A 16321-nucleotide genomic window follows, 5' to 3' on the forward strand; every position below is an offset into this window, starting at 1 on the left:
GACTGAGTCCCACATCAGGCTGCTTGCTCAGTGCAGAGCCTGCTTCTGCCTGCCGCTCCCCCTGCTCTTGCCCTCTTCTGACAAATAAATAAAATCTTTAGGGGAGCCCGGGTGGCTCAGTGGGTTAAAGCCTCTGTCTTTGGCTCAGGTAATGATCCCAGGGTCCTGGGATCAAGACCCGCATCGGGCTCTTTGCTCAGCAGGAAGCCTGCTTCCTCCTCTCTCTCTCTCTGCCTACTCCTGATCTTTGTCTGTCAAATAAATAAAATAAAATCTTTAAAAAAAATCAAGTATGCGGGTGCCTGGGTGGCTCAGTGGGTTAAGCCGCTGCCTTCGGCTCAGGTCATGATCTCAGGGTCCTGGGATCGAGTCCCGCATCGGGCTCTCTGCTCAGCAGGGAGCCTGCTTCCTCCTCTCTCTCTGCCTGCCTCTCTGCCTACTTGTGTTCTCTCTCTGTCAAATAAATAAATAAATAAAATCTTTAAAAAAAAAAATCAAGTATGTTTAAAAAAAATCTTTAAAAAATAAAATCTTAAAAAAAAGAAAGAAAAAGAAGTAGATCTAGAGTATACAATAAGAGGAAAAAGGATAAAATCAGAAAGGAAGGAAGGACAAGATAGACAGATAATAGGGAGGGAGAGATGGAAGGGGAAAGGAAGAAAAGGTCCAAGAATTGATCTCTGCGGGCACCTGGGTGGCTCTGTTGTTGGGCATCTGCCTTCGGCTCAGGTCATGATCCCAGGGTCCTGGGATCAAGCCCCCGCAATGGGCTCCCTACTCTGCGGGGAGCCTGCTTCTTCCTCTCTCACTCCCCCTGCTTGTGTTCCCTCTCTCGCTATGTCTCTAGCAAATAAATAAATAAAATCTTTAAAAAAAAAAATCAAGTATGTTTAAAAAAAATCTTTAAAAAATAAAATCTTAAAAAAAAGAAAGAAAAAGAAGTAGATCTAGAGTATACAATAAGAGGAAAAAGGATAAAATCAGAAAGGAAGGAAGGACAAGATAGACAGATAATAGGGAGGGAGAGATGGAAGGGGAAAGGAAGAAAAGGTCCAAGAATTGATCTCTGCGGGCACCTGGGTGGCTCTGTTGTTGGGCATCTGCCTTCGGCTCAGGTCATGATCCCAGGGTCCTGGGATCAAGCCCCCGCAATGGGCTCCCTACTCTGCGGGGAGCCTGCTTCTTCCTCTCTCACTCCCCCTGCTTGTGTTCCCTCTCTCGCTATGTCTCTAGCAAATAAATAAATAAAATCTTTAAAAAAAAAAAAAAAAAAGAACTGATCTCTGGGCACTACAAATTTCAAGGATGTAAAGATGATAAGGAGACAGTAATGATGACTGAGAGTGGCCAGTGAGGTGAGAGCAAACCAGAAAAGGAGGATAATCCTGGAATACCAAAGAAAGTATTTTGAGAAGGGAATGATCAGCAGTAGGAAATATCATTGAGAAATCAAGTAACCTGACCAATGATTTGGTAAAATGGAGATCTCTGGTAACCTTGAAAAGATTTCAGTGTCACGATGGAGCCAAAGCCCGAGTAGAGTGACTTGAGCAGGGAATGGGAGGTGAAGAAGTAAAGAAATGAACATTAATAATATTTTCAAGGTTTTTTTTAATAAGTGGGAACGAAAAAATGGGTCTATAGTTAGAGGGGTCCATGAGGACAAGTAATAGTTTGTTAAAGTATCAGAAATATTACAACATAACCTACTTGAAAATTAAGCAGAGAAATTTTACAGCCCATTACTCAGTTGCAAAGCACACAGTCCCATAAATTACCCATACTTCAGAATCTTTCACTATATGTTCTTTCAAAGTCTGACTAAGCTGCTAATATCTCTTCCTTCTTCCTTTCTTTATATGGGTTAGACAAGGAAACAGATGAAAGTTCGATTTTTCACTGACTTTCAAGTTCAAAACATTAATCTGTATTGGTACCTTTTATCAGACTAAGAATTTTTAAAGCTTCGGCCAGATCTGTAAAATGGATCTCACACAAGCATGTACAAAGTATTAAATTATTGTCCCTTTTTATTTCTTTAATCAGAGGTAGAATTTGGGGGGCACCTGGTTGGCTCAGTCAGTAGAGTGTATGACTCTTGATCTCAGGGTCATGAGTTCAAGCCTCATATGGCACATAAGGCTTACTTAAAAAAAAAAGTACAATTTTTTTCATGTAGAAATAGAGACAGTCCAGCATGTCTTTCCCTGTAGCAATGTCAAACCAAATCTTTCTGTAGGTGCTGACCTAAAAATTTCCCAGGTTTTCTGAATTAAAAAAAAAAAAAAAAAGTAATAATGCTAAGAGATCACCTTAGAAATTAAATGGGGGGGGGGGGCCTGCATTGCTCAATCAGGTAAGTGTCTGTCTCTAGATTCCAGCTCAGGCCGTCATCTCAGGGTCGTGAAATGGGGACCTGCATCAGGCTCCACACTGACTGTAGTCTGCTTGCCCCTCTCCCTCCCCCTGTTTTTTATTACCCCCCAACTCTCAAATAAATAAATAAATAAATAAAATCTTTTTTAAAAAGGGGGGGAGAAAATAACTAAATAAAAATCATATACGTAGAAACATTTGAATCAAAAATAACCAAACAATATGTTTTAATTTTGTCATCTTCACATATACAAACTTTTTTTTTTTTTTAAGATTTTATTTATTTATTTATTTAACAGAGAACACAAGTAGGCAGAGAGGCAGGCAGAGAGAGAGAGAGAGAAGCAGGCTCTGCACTGAGCAGAGAGCCCGATGTGGGGCTCGATCCCAGGATCTTGGGACCACGACCCGGGCCGAAGGCAGAGGCCTTAACCCGCTGAGCCACCCAGGTGCCCCACATATACAAACTTTTGAATGACCTTATACAGAATTTAAATGTATTTTTACAAAAGAAGATCATCATAACTTTACCATTCCTAAGTTCATGATAACAGCTGAAAATACTATATTCTATATTGATAAACAAATAGGACAGGGTAAAGCAAAAAGGTATTTTAAAAAGTTAAGCTTCCTATGTTATATATTCTCTCTGGACATGGTAAACATGTGGTATGTAATGTAAATGTAATTGAGGATAAAGAAATTGGGTTTGAAGACCTATTACTTACCATGCAAACTGTTATCAATTTCAATATTTTCAGACATTATTGAATTATTTGTGCTGTAGCTCAGACCAAGAACCATTTGAAGATCTGAGAGATTTAGTCGTGCTGTTAGTTCACCACTTCTATCCCCAACCTACAACCACAAGCATTTATATTTTAGAGTAGTATTAAAAGACAAAAAATGGTGAAGATTAGCTGAAAATGTTGTGAACCCAAAACTCAAGAAAATATAGAGAAATGAAAATTGTTATATCAGAATTAAGAGACTGAATTAAATGTTTTTTTTCAATAATTGTTTTAAAGAAAATAGAAATTTCTGTAAGTATGGCAATAGAAGAGCTAATTATATTGTATCAATTCATTCTCTAAATATTAGTTGCTTTTAACTTCTACAATTGTATTTAATAATAATGTAAATTATTCTGTGACAGACTGACTTGGCATCACATGATTAAAATTTCCTAATTTTGTTTCCATTCCACAATAATAGTTAATATATATTAAACCAGCACTAGACAATACACTGGGCAGTTTTATATACACTATCTCTAATTCTTACAATGATCTGCAAGGTAGATATTATTTGTCCCATTTTATAAATGAGATAAATGAGACTCAGAAAAGGTTTCTAATCTCAAATAGCCAGAAAGTGACAGAACTGCAACAGGAAAAAATCCGTGATTGGTTTACAAAACAAAACATGTTTTTGTTTCTATACCATGCTACTTTTCCATGTAGAGATGGGAGGCATATTTTGTAATCTTTCTATTCTGCCATACTTGGCCTTACTTTCCTGTCTTCCTACATCAAGGCCAATGCAAAGAGACCTCTGATTTGTATCTCAAAATGCTTTGTGCAGTTCTTATGCCAAGGGAATAACATAGTTAAATTTATTACTAGGTCACATAGGAGCAATCTAGAGAAATAACAGGGCTTCCCCCAACCCTCCTAATTTGTGAACCATAACAGCACAGATAGGAGTGTTTTAGTTTCATACCTCTCTTGAAATTTCCAAGTGCTTTTCAGCAAAATGCATCGCTTGATCATGATTCCCTAGAGCAGTGTACGCATTTCCTAAGCTCCAGCATGCTCTTCCCTCACCAATTCTACAAAACAATTCAAAGCTAACATGGGTTATCTGAAAGAGAGCTATATGTGGAATAAAAGCTATCTAGAAGTAATTAAAGGTATAAATAATGCTTTGGATTTATTTGGTCTTTCATAAAGGTACATACTATCTTAATATTAGAGATTTATTAGAATACCCAGATAATACGGAAATCAGAGTCAGGTATTAAAATGGGAAACATTCTTTTAAAACATACAATTTATTATGAAATAATAAAATCTCTTGGATAGGTCCTTCTAAACGACTCCATTTTCTTTTCATGATAGCCCAGGTAATCATTCAGTCCATGTTTGAATACTACTGGGGAGAGAGAACTCACTAGAAGTAGCATACTTTACTTTGAACAACTACAGAGAAATTCTTCATAATGAAGTAAAAATCTGTCTCCTAAAGCAAACATTACAGACTAAATGCGTAGAGATACACTGCTTTTTCATACCGTTTTTTAAAAAATAGCCATCAACATTTAAAAATCAGAAGATTTCATATAAAACTCGGGACTTCCAGCTTCTCTTTAAAAAAGAGAAATATTTGGACATCATAGATCCTCCGTCCTGCCTAGCAAAATGAGCTGGAGCTGAGGAGCTTTATATTGGCCCTTATCTGTAAGTTGACCACTATTCCCACACTGATCTAGTCAGGAGGACCTCTGTAGGCAATTGAGTTTGTGACCTCTTTACTGTCTTGGTTCAAGGCTATATGGAGCACTCTCATCTTCTAAGACATGCTAGTCCTTCAAACAATAATATAGAGAGGAGGTGACTAAAGCAGAAGAAATTCCTTGATTAAAAATTTCAAAGAAAACAAAGGAAACAAAAACAAAGGAAAAACTCTCGGGGCTCAATAATGCATCTATATTTTAATTTTAGTAAAAAAGTGTGTAACTTACCTATCATTTAGCTCTTGAGCAATTGCTAAGTGCTTCAGATGATAATCAATGGCCTTTTCATAGTCTTGAAGCAAAGTATATGTGTTTCCAAGACTATAACAAGACTGTGCTTCGACAGCTCTGTCTTTAAGCTGTCGAGCCAATAGTAGTGTCTTTCTAAAAAAAGAAATTAGTTCTCACACAATGATCATTTTTATTTTTGGCTATAATACTTGTAAATTATTATACAAAAAATTGTAAAATAAATTGTAAAATAAAACTCTTTTTCCTTCTGCCTTTACAGTACATCTATTTTAGAGTTCAATATCCCACACTTTCTCCACTACTTTTAGACAAAATGAAAAGATGTCTTGGAAACACAAAAACCAAATCCAGATTCTAAGAATAAATTTGAGAGTCCTATTAATTCTTCAGAGAAAAAGAATATTGAAATATGAGATTAAATACCCCTACAGATTATATAATATAGTTTTTTTTAACATTTTAAAAAACTGTCCCAGTTGTAGGGGCAAAAAAAGAGAATTTTTGTACATACAACCTCACTTTGCAATCATACTGTTGTCTTTGCATTTAGTCAAAACTCAAAATACTTGGTTAAAATTCTAATGTATAGGTTATTAGTCACTGATTTCTGAAAAATATTAAATACCATATTTAAATATTAACTAAATTCTACCTATACTCATTGAATCGTCAATGAGAAGCTAGTGTAGCAGCTAAGAGTGTGGATCCTAGAGCCAGACTGGGTTCAAATCCCAACTTTGCCAATTATTAGCTCTGCAATGGGGCAAGTCTCTCAACCTCTCTCCGTTTCTTCATATGTTAAATGGAGAAAATACCTCACAGGGTTTTGCGAAGATTAAATGAATTAGTATATACAAAGTGCTTAGAATAGCATCTTGTTCACAGTAGATGCTAATAAATGTTAATACTGTTTTTATTCTTATCATCAGCACTTAATCCTACAGATGCTTTAGATCCAGTAACTTAAATGACTCCTATAATTTCTGCCAAATACTATAAATACTTCATATGATTTATAATATATGAAAAATAAGTAGATGATAATATGATAGGTTTAAGCAAACAAAGCTGAAATTATATACTTAAATGATGATACCTTCAAATCTGTTACCTTGGGAGGCTACACACTTACTCTAACATTGCCTCCTCTCAAACATTTTTTTTTTTTTTTTTAAAGATTTTATTTATTTATCAGAGAGAGAGAGGGAGAGAGTGAGCACAGGCAGACAGAGAGGCAGGCAGAGGCAGAGGGAGAAGCAGGCTCCCTGCGGAGCAAGGAGCCCGATGTGGGACTCGATCCCAGGACGCTGGGATCATGACCTGAGCCGAAGGCAGCTGCTTAACCAACTGAGCCACCCAGGCGCCCCCCTCTCAAACATTTTTAGAAGACTTTTGGATTTGCTTTCAGATCCTGGGCTATCTTTCTGGCACACCATTATTCTTTGAGGGTATAGTTAATTTGTAAATGTTCAGAAGTCCTTCTGGAACCAAATTCAATTGCTAAAGTAGGTTTACCAAACCACTGCTTTCTATCCTGAAGGATATAAATTTTATAATATTAAGGCAGGGGCGCCTGGGTGGCTCAGTCAGTTAAGTGTCTGCCTTTGGCTCAGGTTGTAATCCTGGGGTCCTGGGATCGAGTCTCACATCCAGCTCCCTGCTCCAGGAAGCCTGCTTCTCCCACTGCCTCTCTCTCTCAGTCTCTCATGAATAAATAAAATGTTAAAAAATCTTTAAAATGTTAAGACATTCCTCTTCTGTGGTCCTGAAAACAATTCTAAAGGAGAGTTCTGAGTTCTAGCCTACTTATGGAGAGGGCATTGGGAAGAAGTTTCATTACTTTATACCCATGCTTTCGAGTCAAATAGCTACCATCCTCTTTATTACAGAACTTTTCAGTATTTAATACAAATAGATCATTTATTAATTAAGATATTTCTATGTCTTCTGCTTTAAAATATAAGAAACTTTTCTATTTAAAAATCAAAATATAGGGACGCCTGGGTGGCTCAGTTGGTTAAGCAGCTACCTTCGGCTCAGGTCATGATCCCAGTGTCCTGGGATCGAGTCCCACATCGGGCTCCTTGCTCAGCAGGGAGCCTGCTTCTCCCTCTGCCTCTGTCTGCCATTCTGTCTGCCTGTGCTCTCTCTCTCTTCCTCTCTCTCTCTGACAAATAAATAAAATCTTTAAAAAAAAAATCAAAATATATACTCCTTATATAGTAATTTATTTGGGAGGGCATTTCATATTTATCTAATCAACCAACAAATATTAACCACTGGTCAATGTTTAGGATGGGATGATATTCTAGATTTTTAGATGGATCTAAAAGCAATTTTATGGTTTTTTTAAGATGACAAACTATTCAAAATCACATTAGATTCTTTAACAATAAAATACAAATCAATCACTGTATCTGTGGTTCAAACTAGCTTCTGCCTAAGGCCTACATGGGTCTTCAATCTCCACTAATAGAGAAAACTCCAAACTAGAAAGCATAGACTGGACAATCTCAAAGAGTCTATACTTTGCTATACCTACGTTTCCAGTCTATTGATAGATCAGAAAGACCCTTCACAGAAGAAGCTGGGTTTGCCAACTCCTCAGGTAAGTGAATGGGGCCTGAGCTTACAGTGAGGATCAAAGATCCTCAGGGGAACTGCTCAACAAGGGGGTGTGATGGTGGGGGAAAAAAATTCAGTGATCACTGGAGAAAACTAGGGCATATTTTTGTTAACAGGCTTTCTTTTGGCTTTTCTTCAAAACACATAATTAGGTTAAAAAAAAGACAAGACCAGAAACACATAAATATATACACCACATATGCTAAACAGGTTTAAAAGATATAAAAGTTCAGAATTTCATTTAAAAACAATTAGTTTTAAAGATAAAAACTAACAAAAATATAAAGGAGTCATAGCACTACCACTAAAGCTAAGGTACCAGGTCCTATGCGAATTAAGTGCTGAATTTATCCTTTTATTCAATCCTCACAATAATACCAAAAGCACGGAATTGGCATTATCTGTTACAATGAAGAAACTGAGGCTTAGAAGCACAAAGTCCTGCTGCTAATAATGTGCAAAAAACAGGTTTTAAACCCAGAGCCTATCATTTAATAGGACTGCGTAACTACTCATTTTACATTTATCTACAGAAATAATAGACTAACTTGTAGTATTCAGAGGCAGTTTCAAATTCACCAAGAAATATATATGCATTTCCAAGGTTGCTATATGCTCTTCTTTCAGCTGCTTTATCTCCAAATTCTTTTGCAATAAGGAGACGCTGAAACAGAAAATTCTAATTAGATATAGCTATAATACAACCAGAGAATAATCTAATCACTGTTCAAAACACTGATGGAGAAAATGATCTGGCTCCAAAGCCTTGCACTATACCTGCTCATGAGCTATAACCGCATCCCTGAAGTTGCCAAGGAGGTAATGTGTGTTTCCAAGATTTCCAAAGGCACGTCCTTGGGCTGCTCGATCACCCAAAGCAGTCACTAGTGATAGGTTTTCTCTAAATAAAAAAAGTTGTGAAAAAATAAGTTTGAGAAAAAATGTATTAATTTGATTTACAAATCAAATTCTTTTTATCAAAAAAATTTTAAATAAGCTTAGAGCCATAATGTACCACATTTTAAAGCTCCATCTATGAAAGGGGTGCCTGCGGGACTCAGTGGGTCGAGCGTCTCACTCTTGATTTCAGCTCGTACCATGATCTCAGGGTCGTGAGACTGGGCCCCATGTCAGACTCTATGCTCAGCAGAAGTCTGTTTGAGATTCTCTCTCCCTCTGGCCCTTCCCCAGCCATCCCCCCTGACCAACCGCCCCGGCTCATGTGTACACTCTAAGTAATAAAATCTTAAAAAAAAAAAAAAAAAAAAAAAAAAAAAAAAAGATATACCGAAGATGGAGGGTGATTATAGTAAATAACCAGGAATACTTTACTGAATCATTCAGGTGGGTTTCTGTCCAAAGTCAAGAACAAGGTCAGTCTTGGAACCCTTACAGCTAAGAAGTTTTATGGAAGATCTACTAGTAAGAGACTAAATTTACTCCACATAATTTAGGCTATTGATTTAGATATTTCTTGTTTTTGCCACTAAGTGGCACTGGTTAACAATTTAAAGGAAACCTTTCCTGGGGAGGGGATTACTACTGAACTAAAACTATCACAGCAGCAATCTGATGGTTTATTTTTACTTGCTAGTCCATAACTCTAAAACTTTTGCCAAACTTAAGAATGTATTACTGGATAAAGAACATAGAGCAGATCTGTGGCTTAGGTGGGCCATATGACTGCTACTTATTGTTACTTACTCATAATAATCCACAGCTGCCTGGAGGGCGTTTCTCACTTCTTCTGGAAATTCTCCTATGTCCTGAGGACCAGGGCAGCCAAAACTTTTCCCTTTGGCGTGATACACATTTCCAAGATTGTAAAGTGCTCTTGCTTCTCCCACCTAGATGAAGATATCAGCAGAATTTACATTATGAAGTCAGAAGCCAAGTATTCTAATGCTGATCACATATTTATTTATAATACCCTTGATGGCTAAGAAAAAGAAATGTTTACACTGGCCATCCACAAAGAACTAAACAAATGATTACTTATGAAAGAAGAATGTGTTATCTTCTTTTTCTCTATTTTAAATTTTTTTCTTTTACTTTTTCTAGAAATATTTTTGGTATTAACTTCTAGTAAACTACAGAATAATTAAATAGGATTTAAAACACAAAGCAATTTCAATGAAAACATTTGACCTACCATCTAACATTCCTTATTACCTTGTCATTAAGCTCTCTAGAAATATCTAGATGTCGCTGACAACAAACTACAGCTTCATCAAAATTCCCAAGAACTTTTAAGGTGTTTCCCAGATTACCACTAGCTTTGGCTTCCCCCAGCTGGTCTCCAATAGTCCTGGAGGAAAAAAGAAAAAAAAAGTAAGTGGTATTAAAAATAAAAGCAGTCAGAGTACAGTTTTTCCCAGAAGACAACTGACATGCTTTAGGTAGGAAGGACCCATTAGCCTTGAAACTTACTTTAAATAAAAATTTAAAACTGACATTTCCATATTTAAATCCAATTAATTTTCATTCATTTAATTAAACCCTAGGATCATTTCACTACTATTAGTTTATTTAATTAAACTGTGATCAGCCTAAAGATTAGTTTTAGAATGCAATGCTACTGAATTAGAACTCACTAGAATGCATTAAGTTCGTTTTTTTAATTGAATGAAAAAAAATTTTTTTTTAAGATTTGTATTTATTTATTTGACAGACAGAGATCACACGTAGGCAGAGAGGCAGGCAGAGAGGAGGAGGAGGCAGGGTCCTCACTGAACAGACAGCCCGATGTGGGACTCTATCCCAGGACCCTGAGATCATAACCTGAGCCGAAAGCAGAGGCTTTAACCCACTGAACCACCCAGGCGCCCCTGAATGAAAAAAAAAATTTTAAGGGACACTTAGGGAGAAAGAGTATTAAAAAGCTTAAATTACCTTGCAAGAGTTAAATCATGATGATGATATTCTAATGCTTTGGCATAATCATGCAGATAGAAATAAGCATTGCCCAGCTGGCTGTAAATAGCACTAAGTGTTTTTAGGTCTTCAGTTCCAACTTGAACTGCAGCTTCAAAGAATGACACACCAGCACGGCAGTCTCCAGATTTACACAGACGTTCCCCTTCCAAGGCCAGTTCTAGGCAAGAAGCTTCCATTCTATAAAATTATATAGGACAGACATTTACAACATGACATTACAACTATACTAAAGTATTTTTAACTTGAGGTAATATAATTTTCAAGTTGACTGTGGCTACTCTTGCTCAGAAAAGCTGCCTCTATAATTGAAGTAGATATACATTATTGATAAAACAGTCAACTATTATTTATAGCATGAGCTAAGTTGCTGAATCAAATATCTCTGAGCCTCAGAAGTCTTTTATAAAGCATAGCTATATATTACTATATGGAGTCCATCTTAAAATGGCCTATCCAGAGCAACCCACTTTACAAATGAGAGAACCTAAAGTAGTGCTTCCTAAAGTATTCTGATTTGTGGCAATCTCACAGACTTTCTGAGAGTTTGGAGAGAAAACAGGTACCTGGGGAAGGTGAAGGCCTATAATTAATACCATTCTCAGTCCGTATATCAAAGTGATCTACTCACCTGTCCATCAATCCCTCCTACTACCATCTATACCTCTTTCTCTGTCCCATACACTCATACAGACACACGCTCCTTCCTGTTCTCACCACATGATCATCTATACCTCAGAAAAAAGAGCAAAATATTTTGATATATCAGGCACACTTCCATAAAAGAACTAAGAGTCAAGAAACTTTATGTTAGAAAGCAGTAATTAAAGATTGCATTAATTCTAATAGTCAAAGTCTGTCACTGGATTTTTAAAAGCCAGAAGAATGACGTTACTGTAAATCTTTGTAGGAGAAAAAGTACTGATAATTCAGATTCTAATCGTAGACTTTAGCAGGTGCCTTTCACCAAAGTTGCTACTGTGTTTTCTTCAATATTTTTATGATTTCTGCCATGTCTGTGTATTACCTAATCATTCACTTAAATGTGCTTCTATAATTTGGCAAAGCTCTTTGAAACTGGCATTATGTCCTTTAAAAAAAAAATAACTCTAGCTTCATCCAAAGCAGTATCCATGGAACTGTGAATTTGATGTGATACTTATGTTTATTTATGAATGTACATTAAGACAAATATGTGTAAGTAAAATACGAAAGTAAAATTACCTTATGTAATATAACTGGTACACATATCACCCTTTAGAAAACCCTGATTGAACTTATCAAGCATTTTCATTTTGTGAGCAACACAAAATTACTCCTTATCAGAATTAGCTTTGAGCGATTCTAACAGAGCAGTGATTTTTAACCCTGGCTGCACAACAGCAGAGCTCATGTAGAGTGTTTTTTTAAACTCTCAGTGTGGGGCACCTGGGACATGCAGTTGGTTGAGCGTCCAACTCTAAGTTTCACCTCAGGTGATGATCCCAGTGTCATGAGATCAAGCCCCATGTCAGACTCTATGCTCAGCATGGGGTCTGCTTAAGACTCACTCTCTCTTTGCCTCTGCCCTTCCCATCCTCCACCACATACTCTCTCTATATAATAAATAAATCAGTCTTTAAAAATAAATAAATAAAACTCTCAATGCTAGGCCCCACTCACTGAGAATGATAGCTGGCTTGCAGTATTTTTTAAAATACCCCTGGGGAATTCCAACGTACAAGCCAGAGTTGATAATCACTGGTTTAACAAGAAATGTGAATTAAACCATCACTCACCCTAAATTTATTTAAACACAATTATACTTTAGCATTTGTAGTAGCAGGTCAATTAACACTTTTCTTCAGATGCTGTCTTTGGTCTGTAACGTGCCAAGGTTTCTTAAAGCCATAAATTAAAATGGAATTGCAAAAGTAGAAAAGAAATCTGATAAGCCTAAGAGAAAAGTCTGGACTAAGTTCAATAGAGCCAATTGCAAAGGTGCAAAGCAGACTTTTAGTTCAGGATAAACAGATTTATGTAGTCATCTCGGATAGGTAATTTTCAAGTTTTATATGCAGGTGTCTTTTTTTTTTTTTTTTTTAAATAATTCAAGTAATTTAGCCAAAGGATACTGTCCGTTCACAGACTAGTGATTTCACCCTCACTTTATGGATCTAGACAAAATAATGCAAGTAAACCTCTACTTGACATTTTGCTTCAACATCACATCAAGTCAACTAGATATAAAGATGGAAGATCTTAAGTACTTGGAAAATTAATTGGTTAAATCAGAAAATGTAAATTGCTATTTATATTTCTTCATGTCATTTCAAATTAATAAAACTGATTTTTGTCTTTCACAAGTAAAAACTGGCCTTTAGAACTGTATTTCTGAGGGGTGCCTGGGTGGCTCAGCTGTTAAGCCTCTGCCTTTGGATCAGGTTGTGATCCCAGGGTCCTGGGATCGAGCTCTGCACTGGGTTCCCTGCTTTGCAGAAAGCCTGTTCTCTCTCTTCTACTCCCCTTGCTTGTGTTCCCTCTTTTGCTGTGTCTCTGTCAAAATAATAAATGAAATCTTAAAAAAAAAAAAAAGTATTTCTGAACATTAGAGACTTCATGAAGAAAAAATTGTTTTTGTTTAAGGTTTTACAAGCTTACCAGTATATTCTGTGTGTGAAGAGAAACGAGGTAGTAAAAGACTACTATCTAAAAATGTGATTTTATTAAAGGGTTCTTCTGCTAGATGAGCTACTGAAATGAAGTGTCTTTATTTGTCTGAATACCGAAACCCCTGAACTTTTAAGAATTACCATAGGAAAAAACTTGAGAAGTGTATTTTTACATTAAAAATACATTACTTTTTCTATTAATTTTTAAAAAAAGATTTTACTTATTTATTTGAATGAGAGAAAGCAAGAGCATCTGTGCATGAGTACAAGCAGATGGAGGCAGTGGGAGAAGCAAATTCTCTAGTAAGCAGGAAGCCTGATGCAGGAGTTGATCCTGGAAGCCTGGGATCATGACCTGAGCCGAAGGCAGACGCTTAACCAACTGAGCCACCCAAGTGCTCCTCTATTAAAAATTTTTAATTTAAGCATGATTCCAATTATGTAAATTACACATTGAGCAATTTCACTGCTAGGAATTGATATTAAAGCTATAGCGACACAAATTCAAAAAAATATATGTGAAAGGAGATGTTCATAGCAGTTAAAAACCCCACACAATTAAATGTCCATCATCAGAGCATTAGTTAAAAGAAAATTACATTCCATGGTAAAATGGAATACTAATGATGATATTCACTGAGGGAGAGGGAGAGAAATAGTTACACACAGCAGCACCATCTGTTCAGGATGGGTAGATGGCTGGCCAGGAAATCAGAGATAAGGCAGAACTGGCTACTCAGATATAAGACATGTAAAAACTGGAAATTTACAACATGTTTGCTATATCCATATAAACCAGAGAAACGTCTTCTTCAAATAAGTATCTTCCCCACAAATATATGACTTTCTGGATTTAAACTCACACATTATACTGGAACCATCAAACCAAATGATGTTGCATATAATTTTAATTTAGCTATAGACTAATGGTGTCATAAGAGCTACAAATTTTTAAGAAGGCATTTTATTATTTTTTAAAAAGATTTTATTTAATAGAGAGAGAGTAAGTGAGGGGTAGCAGGATAGGGAGAAGCAGGCTCCCTGCTGAGCCAGGAACCCAATGCAGGGCTGCATCTGAGGACCCTGAGATTAAGACCTGACCTGAAGGCAGAGGCCCAACAGACTGAGCCACTCAGACACCCCCTTAAAAAGACATTTTAGATAATTTTCATTAGAAAGAGTGACAGCAGGGGCGCCTGGGTGGCTCAGTGGGTTAAAGCCTCTGCCTTCGGCTCAGGTCATGATCCCAGGGTCATGGGATCGAGTCCCGCATCGGGCTCTCTGCTCAGCGGGTAGCCTGCTTCCTCATCTCTCTCTGTCTGCCTCTCTGCCTACTTGTGATCTCTGTCTGTCAAATAAATAAATGAAATCTTTAAAAAAAAAAAAAAAAAAAAAAAAAAAAAAGAAAGAGTGACAGCAAAGTGGAACACTGCTGGCTACTCAGCTGTCTCTGAAGTCTATGAAATAAGAATGCCCTGTAAGGGAAACTACCTTAGAAAAGTTATTTCAGTAACTAATTTCCAAAATGAAGTCCCAAACTCTCTAGCTTATGATTAATTCTAAGAAATATTGTGGCTTTCGTATAGTTTTATTAGACAATAAGTCAATATTCTGGCAAAATTTCTAACACCTTAATCAAATATATCTAATTACAAAGTAGTCAAGGCAAGTTGGTTTATAAATTTTTTAGAAGATCATTAAATAGTAAGAGAGAAAGTAATTTCATATCCTCTTTGTCTCTATGAGAGAATAGAATTACTTAATTTGTTTACCAGTTGGGTTGGAAACAAAGAACATACCCAGAGTAGAAGACAAACTGGGAAAATACCTCCATTAACATACATCCAACATACAATGTTTCTTTTATTCTTTCTAATGGCGTATCTAGTTGTATAATCAAAGAAAGTACATTCCTAGTAACTATAAATAAACAGTTCTATTATCCTTAATTGAAATGTTTCTGATTTTGCTAATAGACCATTATAGCTATAACTCCTTATTTTTGCACAAACTCATGTCATTTCAACTTGATTTTTATATTTTATTTATTATTTTTTAAAAGATTTTATTTGTTTGATAGAAAGAGAGACATGAGAGAGGGAACACAAGCAGGGGAAGTGAGAGAGGGAGAAGCAAGCCTCCCGCCAAGCGAGGAGCCTGATGTGGGGCTCGATCCCAGAACCCTGGGATCACCACCTGAGTCAAAGATGTGCTCAACAATTGAGCCACCCAGGAGCCCCTGATTTTTATATTTTATTATTATTTACTTTTCTTCCACACTAGATTTTTTTTTCTTTACCTTTTAAATTTTGGTTTCTTGTGTTCATAGTATACCAATGAAAGCAAGAGATTAAAAACTCAATGCTATATCATTTAAAAAGATTTAATAGAGATTTTGTTCAAATCAGATCTTCCCCTCAAAAGGTTTACATACTAAGAATAGTATGTAATTATTATTAATAATTATATATATTATTACATGCATGTAATAATGTAAAAATTATTAATTAACAATTATTAAAAATAATTGTTAGGATTGAGGACTCAAGATTCAAAAAAAGAGTGCTCTCCATCTTCTCCATTGTGCTGTCTTCTGTGGCTGTCAAATCTTTTTACTGACCTTAACTCCCTCTACCTTCTATGGGTTCTAATTGAGCATGGATCTCTTCCATTATTAATCCTACCCCACCACAAACAATTTTCATCCATTCAATTTACCATATATACCTAGTTATTCTAGTTTACTTTGTGAAAGAAAATAGTGTAAATTTATCTTGATTTAGATTTGAATTTTGGTTGGTTTAAATTAAAACTTAGTTTTAATTTAAATTAAATTTAAAAATTTTAAACTAAAACTTAGTTTTAAAAGTGATCTTTTACTAAATATCAAATTTAACTCTCAAAATAACACTCTGAGATAGGTATTATTACAGAAGAGGAAAATGATGCTCAGACAGGTTTAATGACC

The 16321-nt window shown here is 36.1% G+C and overlaps 1 protein-coding gene across 2 annotated transcripts in view; it reads right to left on the reverse strand.

The window, feature by feature from the left end:
* Positions 1-16321, reverse strand: part of GPSM2 (G protein signaling modulator 2) — a 58091-nt gene that overhangs the window by 26998 nt on the left and 14772 nt on the right. For both annotated transcript variants that reach the window (XM_004769662.3, XM_004769661.3), the window contains 8 exons: positions 10661-10882; positions 9941-10076; positions 9473-9615; positions 8546-8669; positions 8317-8432; positions 5120-5275; positions 4099-4207; positions 3105-3234 (listed from right to left, as the gene is read on the reverse strand). In XM_004769662.3, coding sequence (XP_004769719.1) covers positions 3105-3234; positions 4099-4207; positions 5120-5275; positions 8317-8432; positions 8546-8669; positions 9473-9615; positions 9941-10076; positions 10661-10881 — 1135 coding nt within the window. In that variant the 5' untranslated portion in view covers position 10882. The remainder of the gene's footprint in view (positions 1-3104; positions 3235-4098; positions 4208-5119; positions 5276-8316; positions 8433-8545; positions 8670-9472; positions 9616-9940; positions 10077-10660; positions 10883-16321) is intronic.

The sequence above is a fragment of the Mustela putorius genome, unplaced genomic scaffold (genome assembly GCF_011764305.1).
Source record: "Mustela putorius furo isolate JIRA1106 unplaced genomic scaffold, ASM1176430v1.1 tig00000585_pilon_pilon_pilon, whole genome shotgun sequence".
NCBI lineage: Eukaryota > Metazoa > Chordata > Mammalia > Carnivora > Mustelidae > Mustela > Mustela putorius.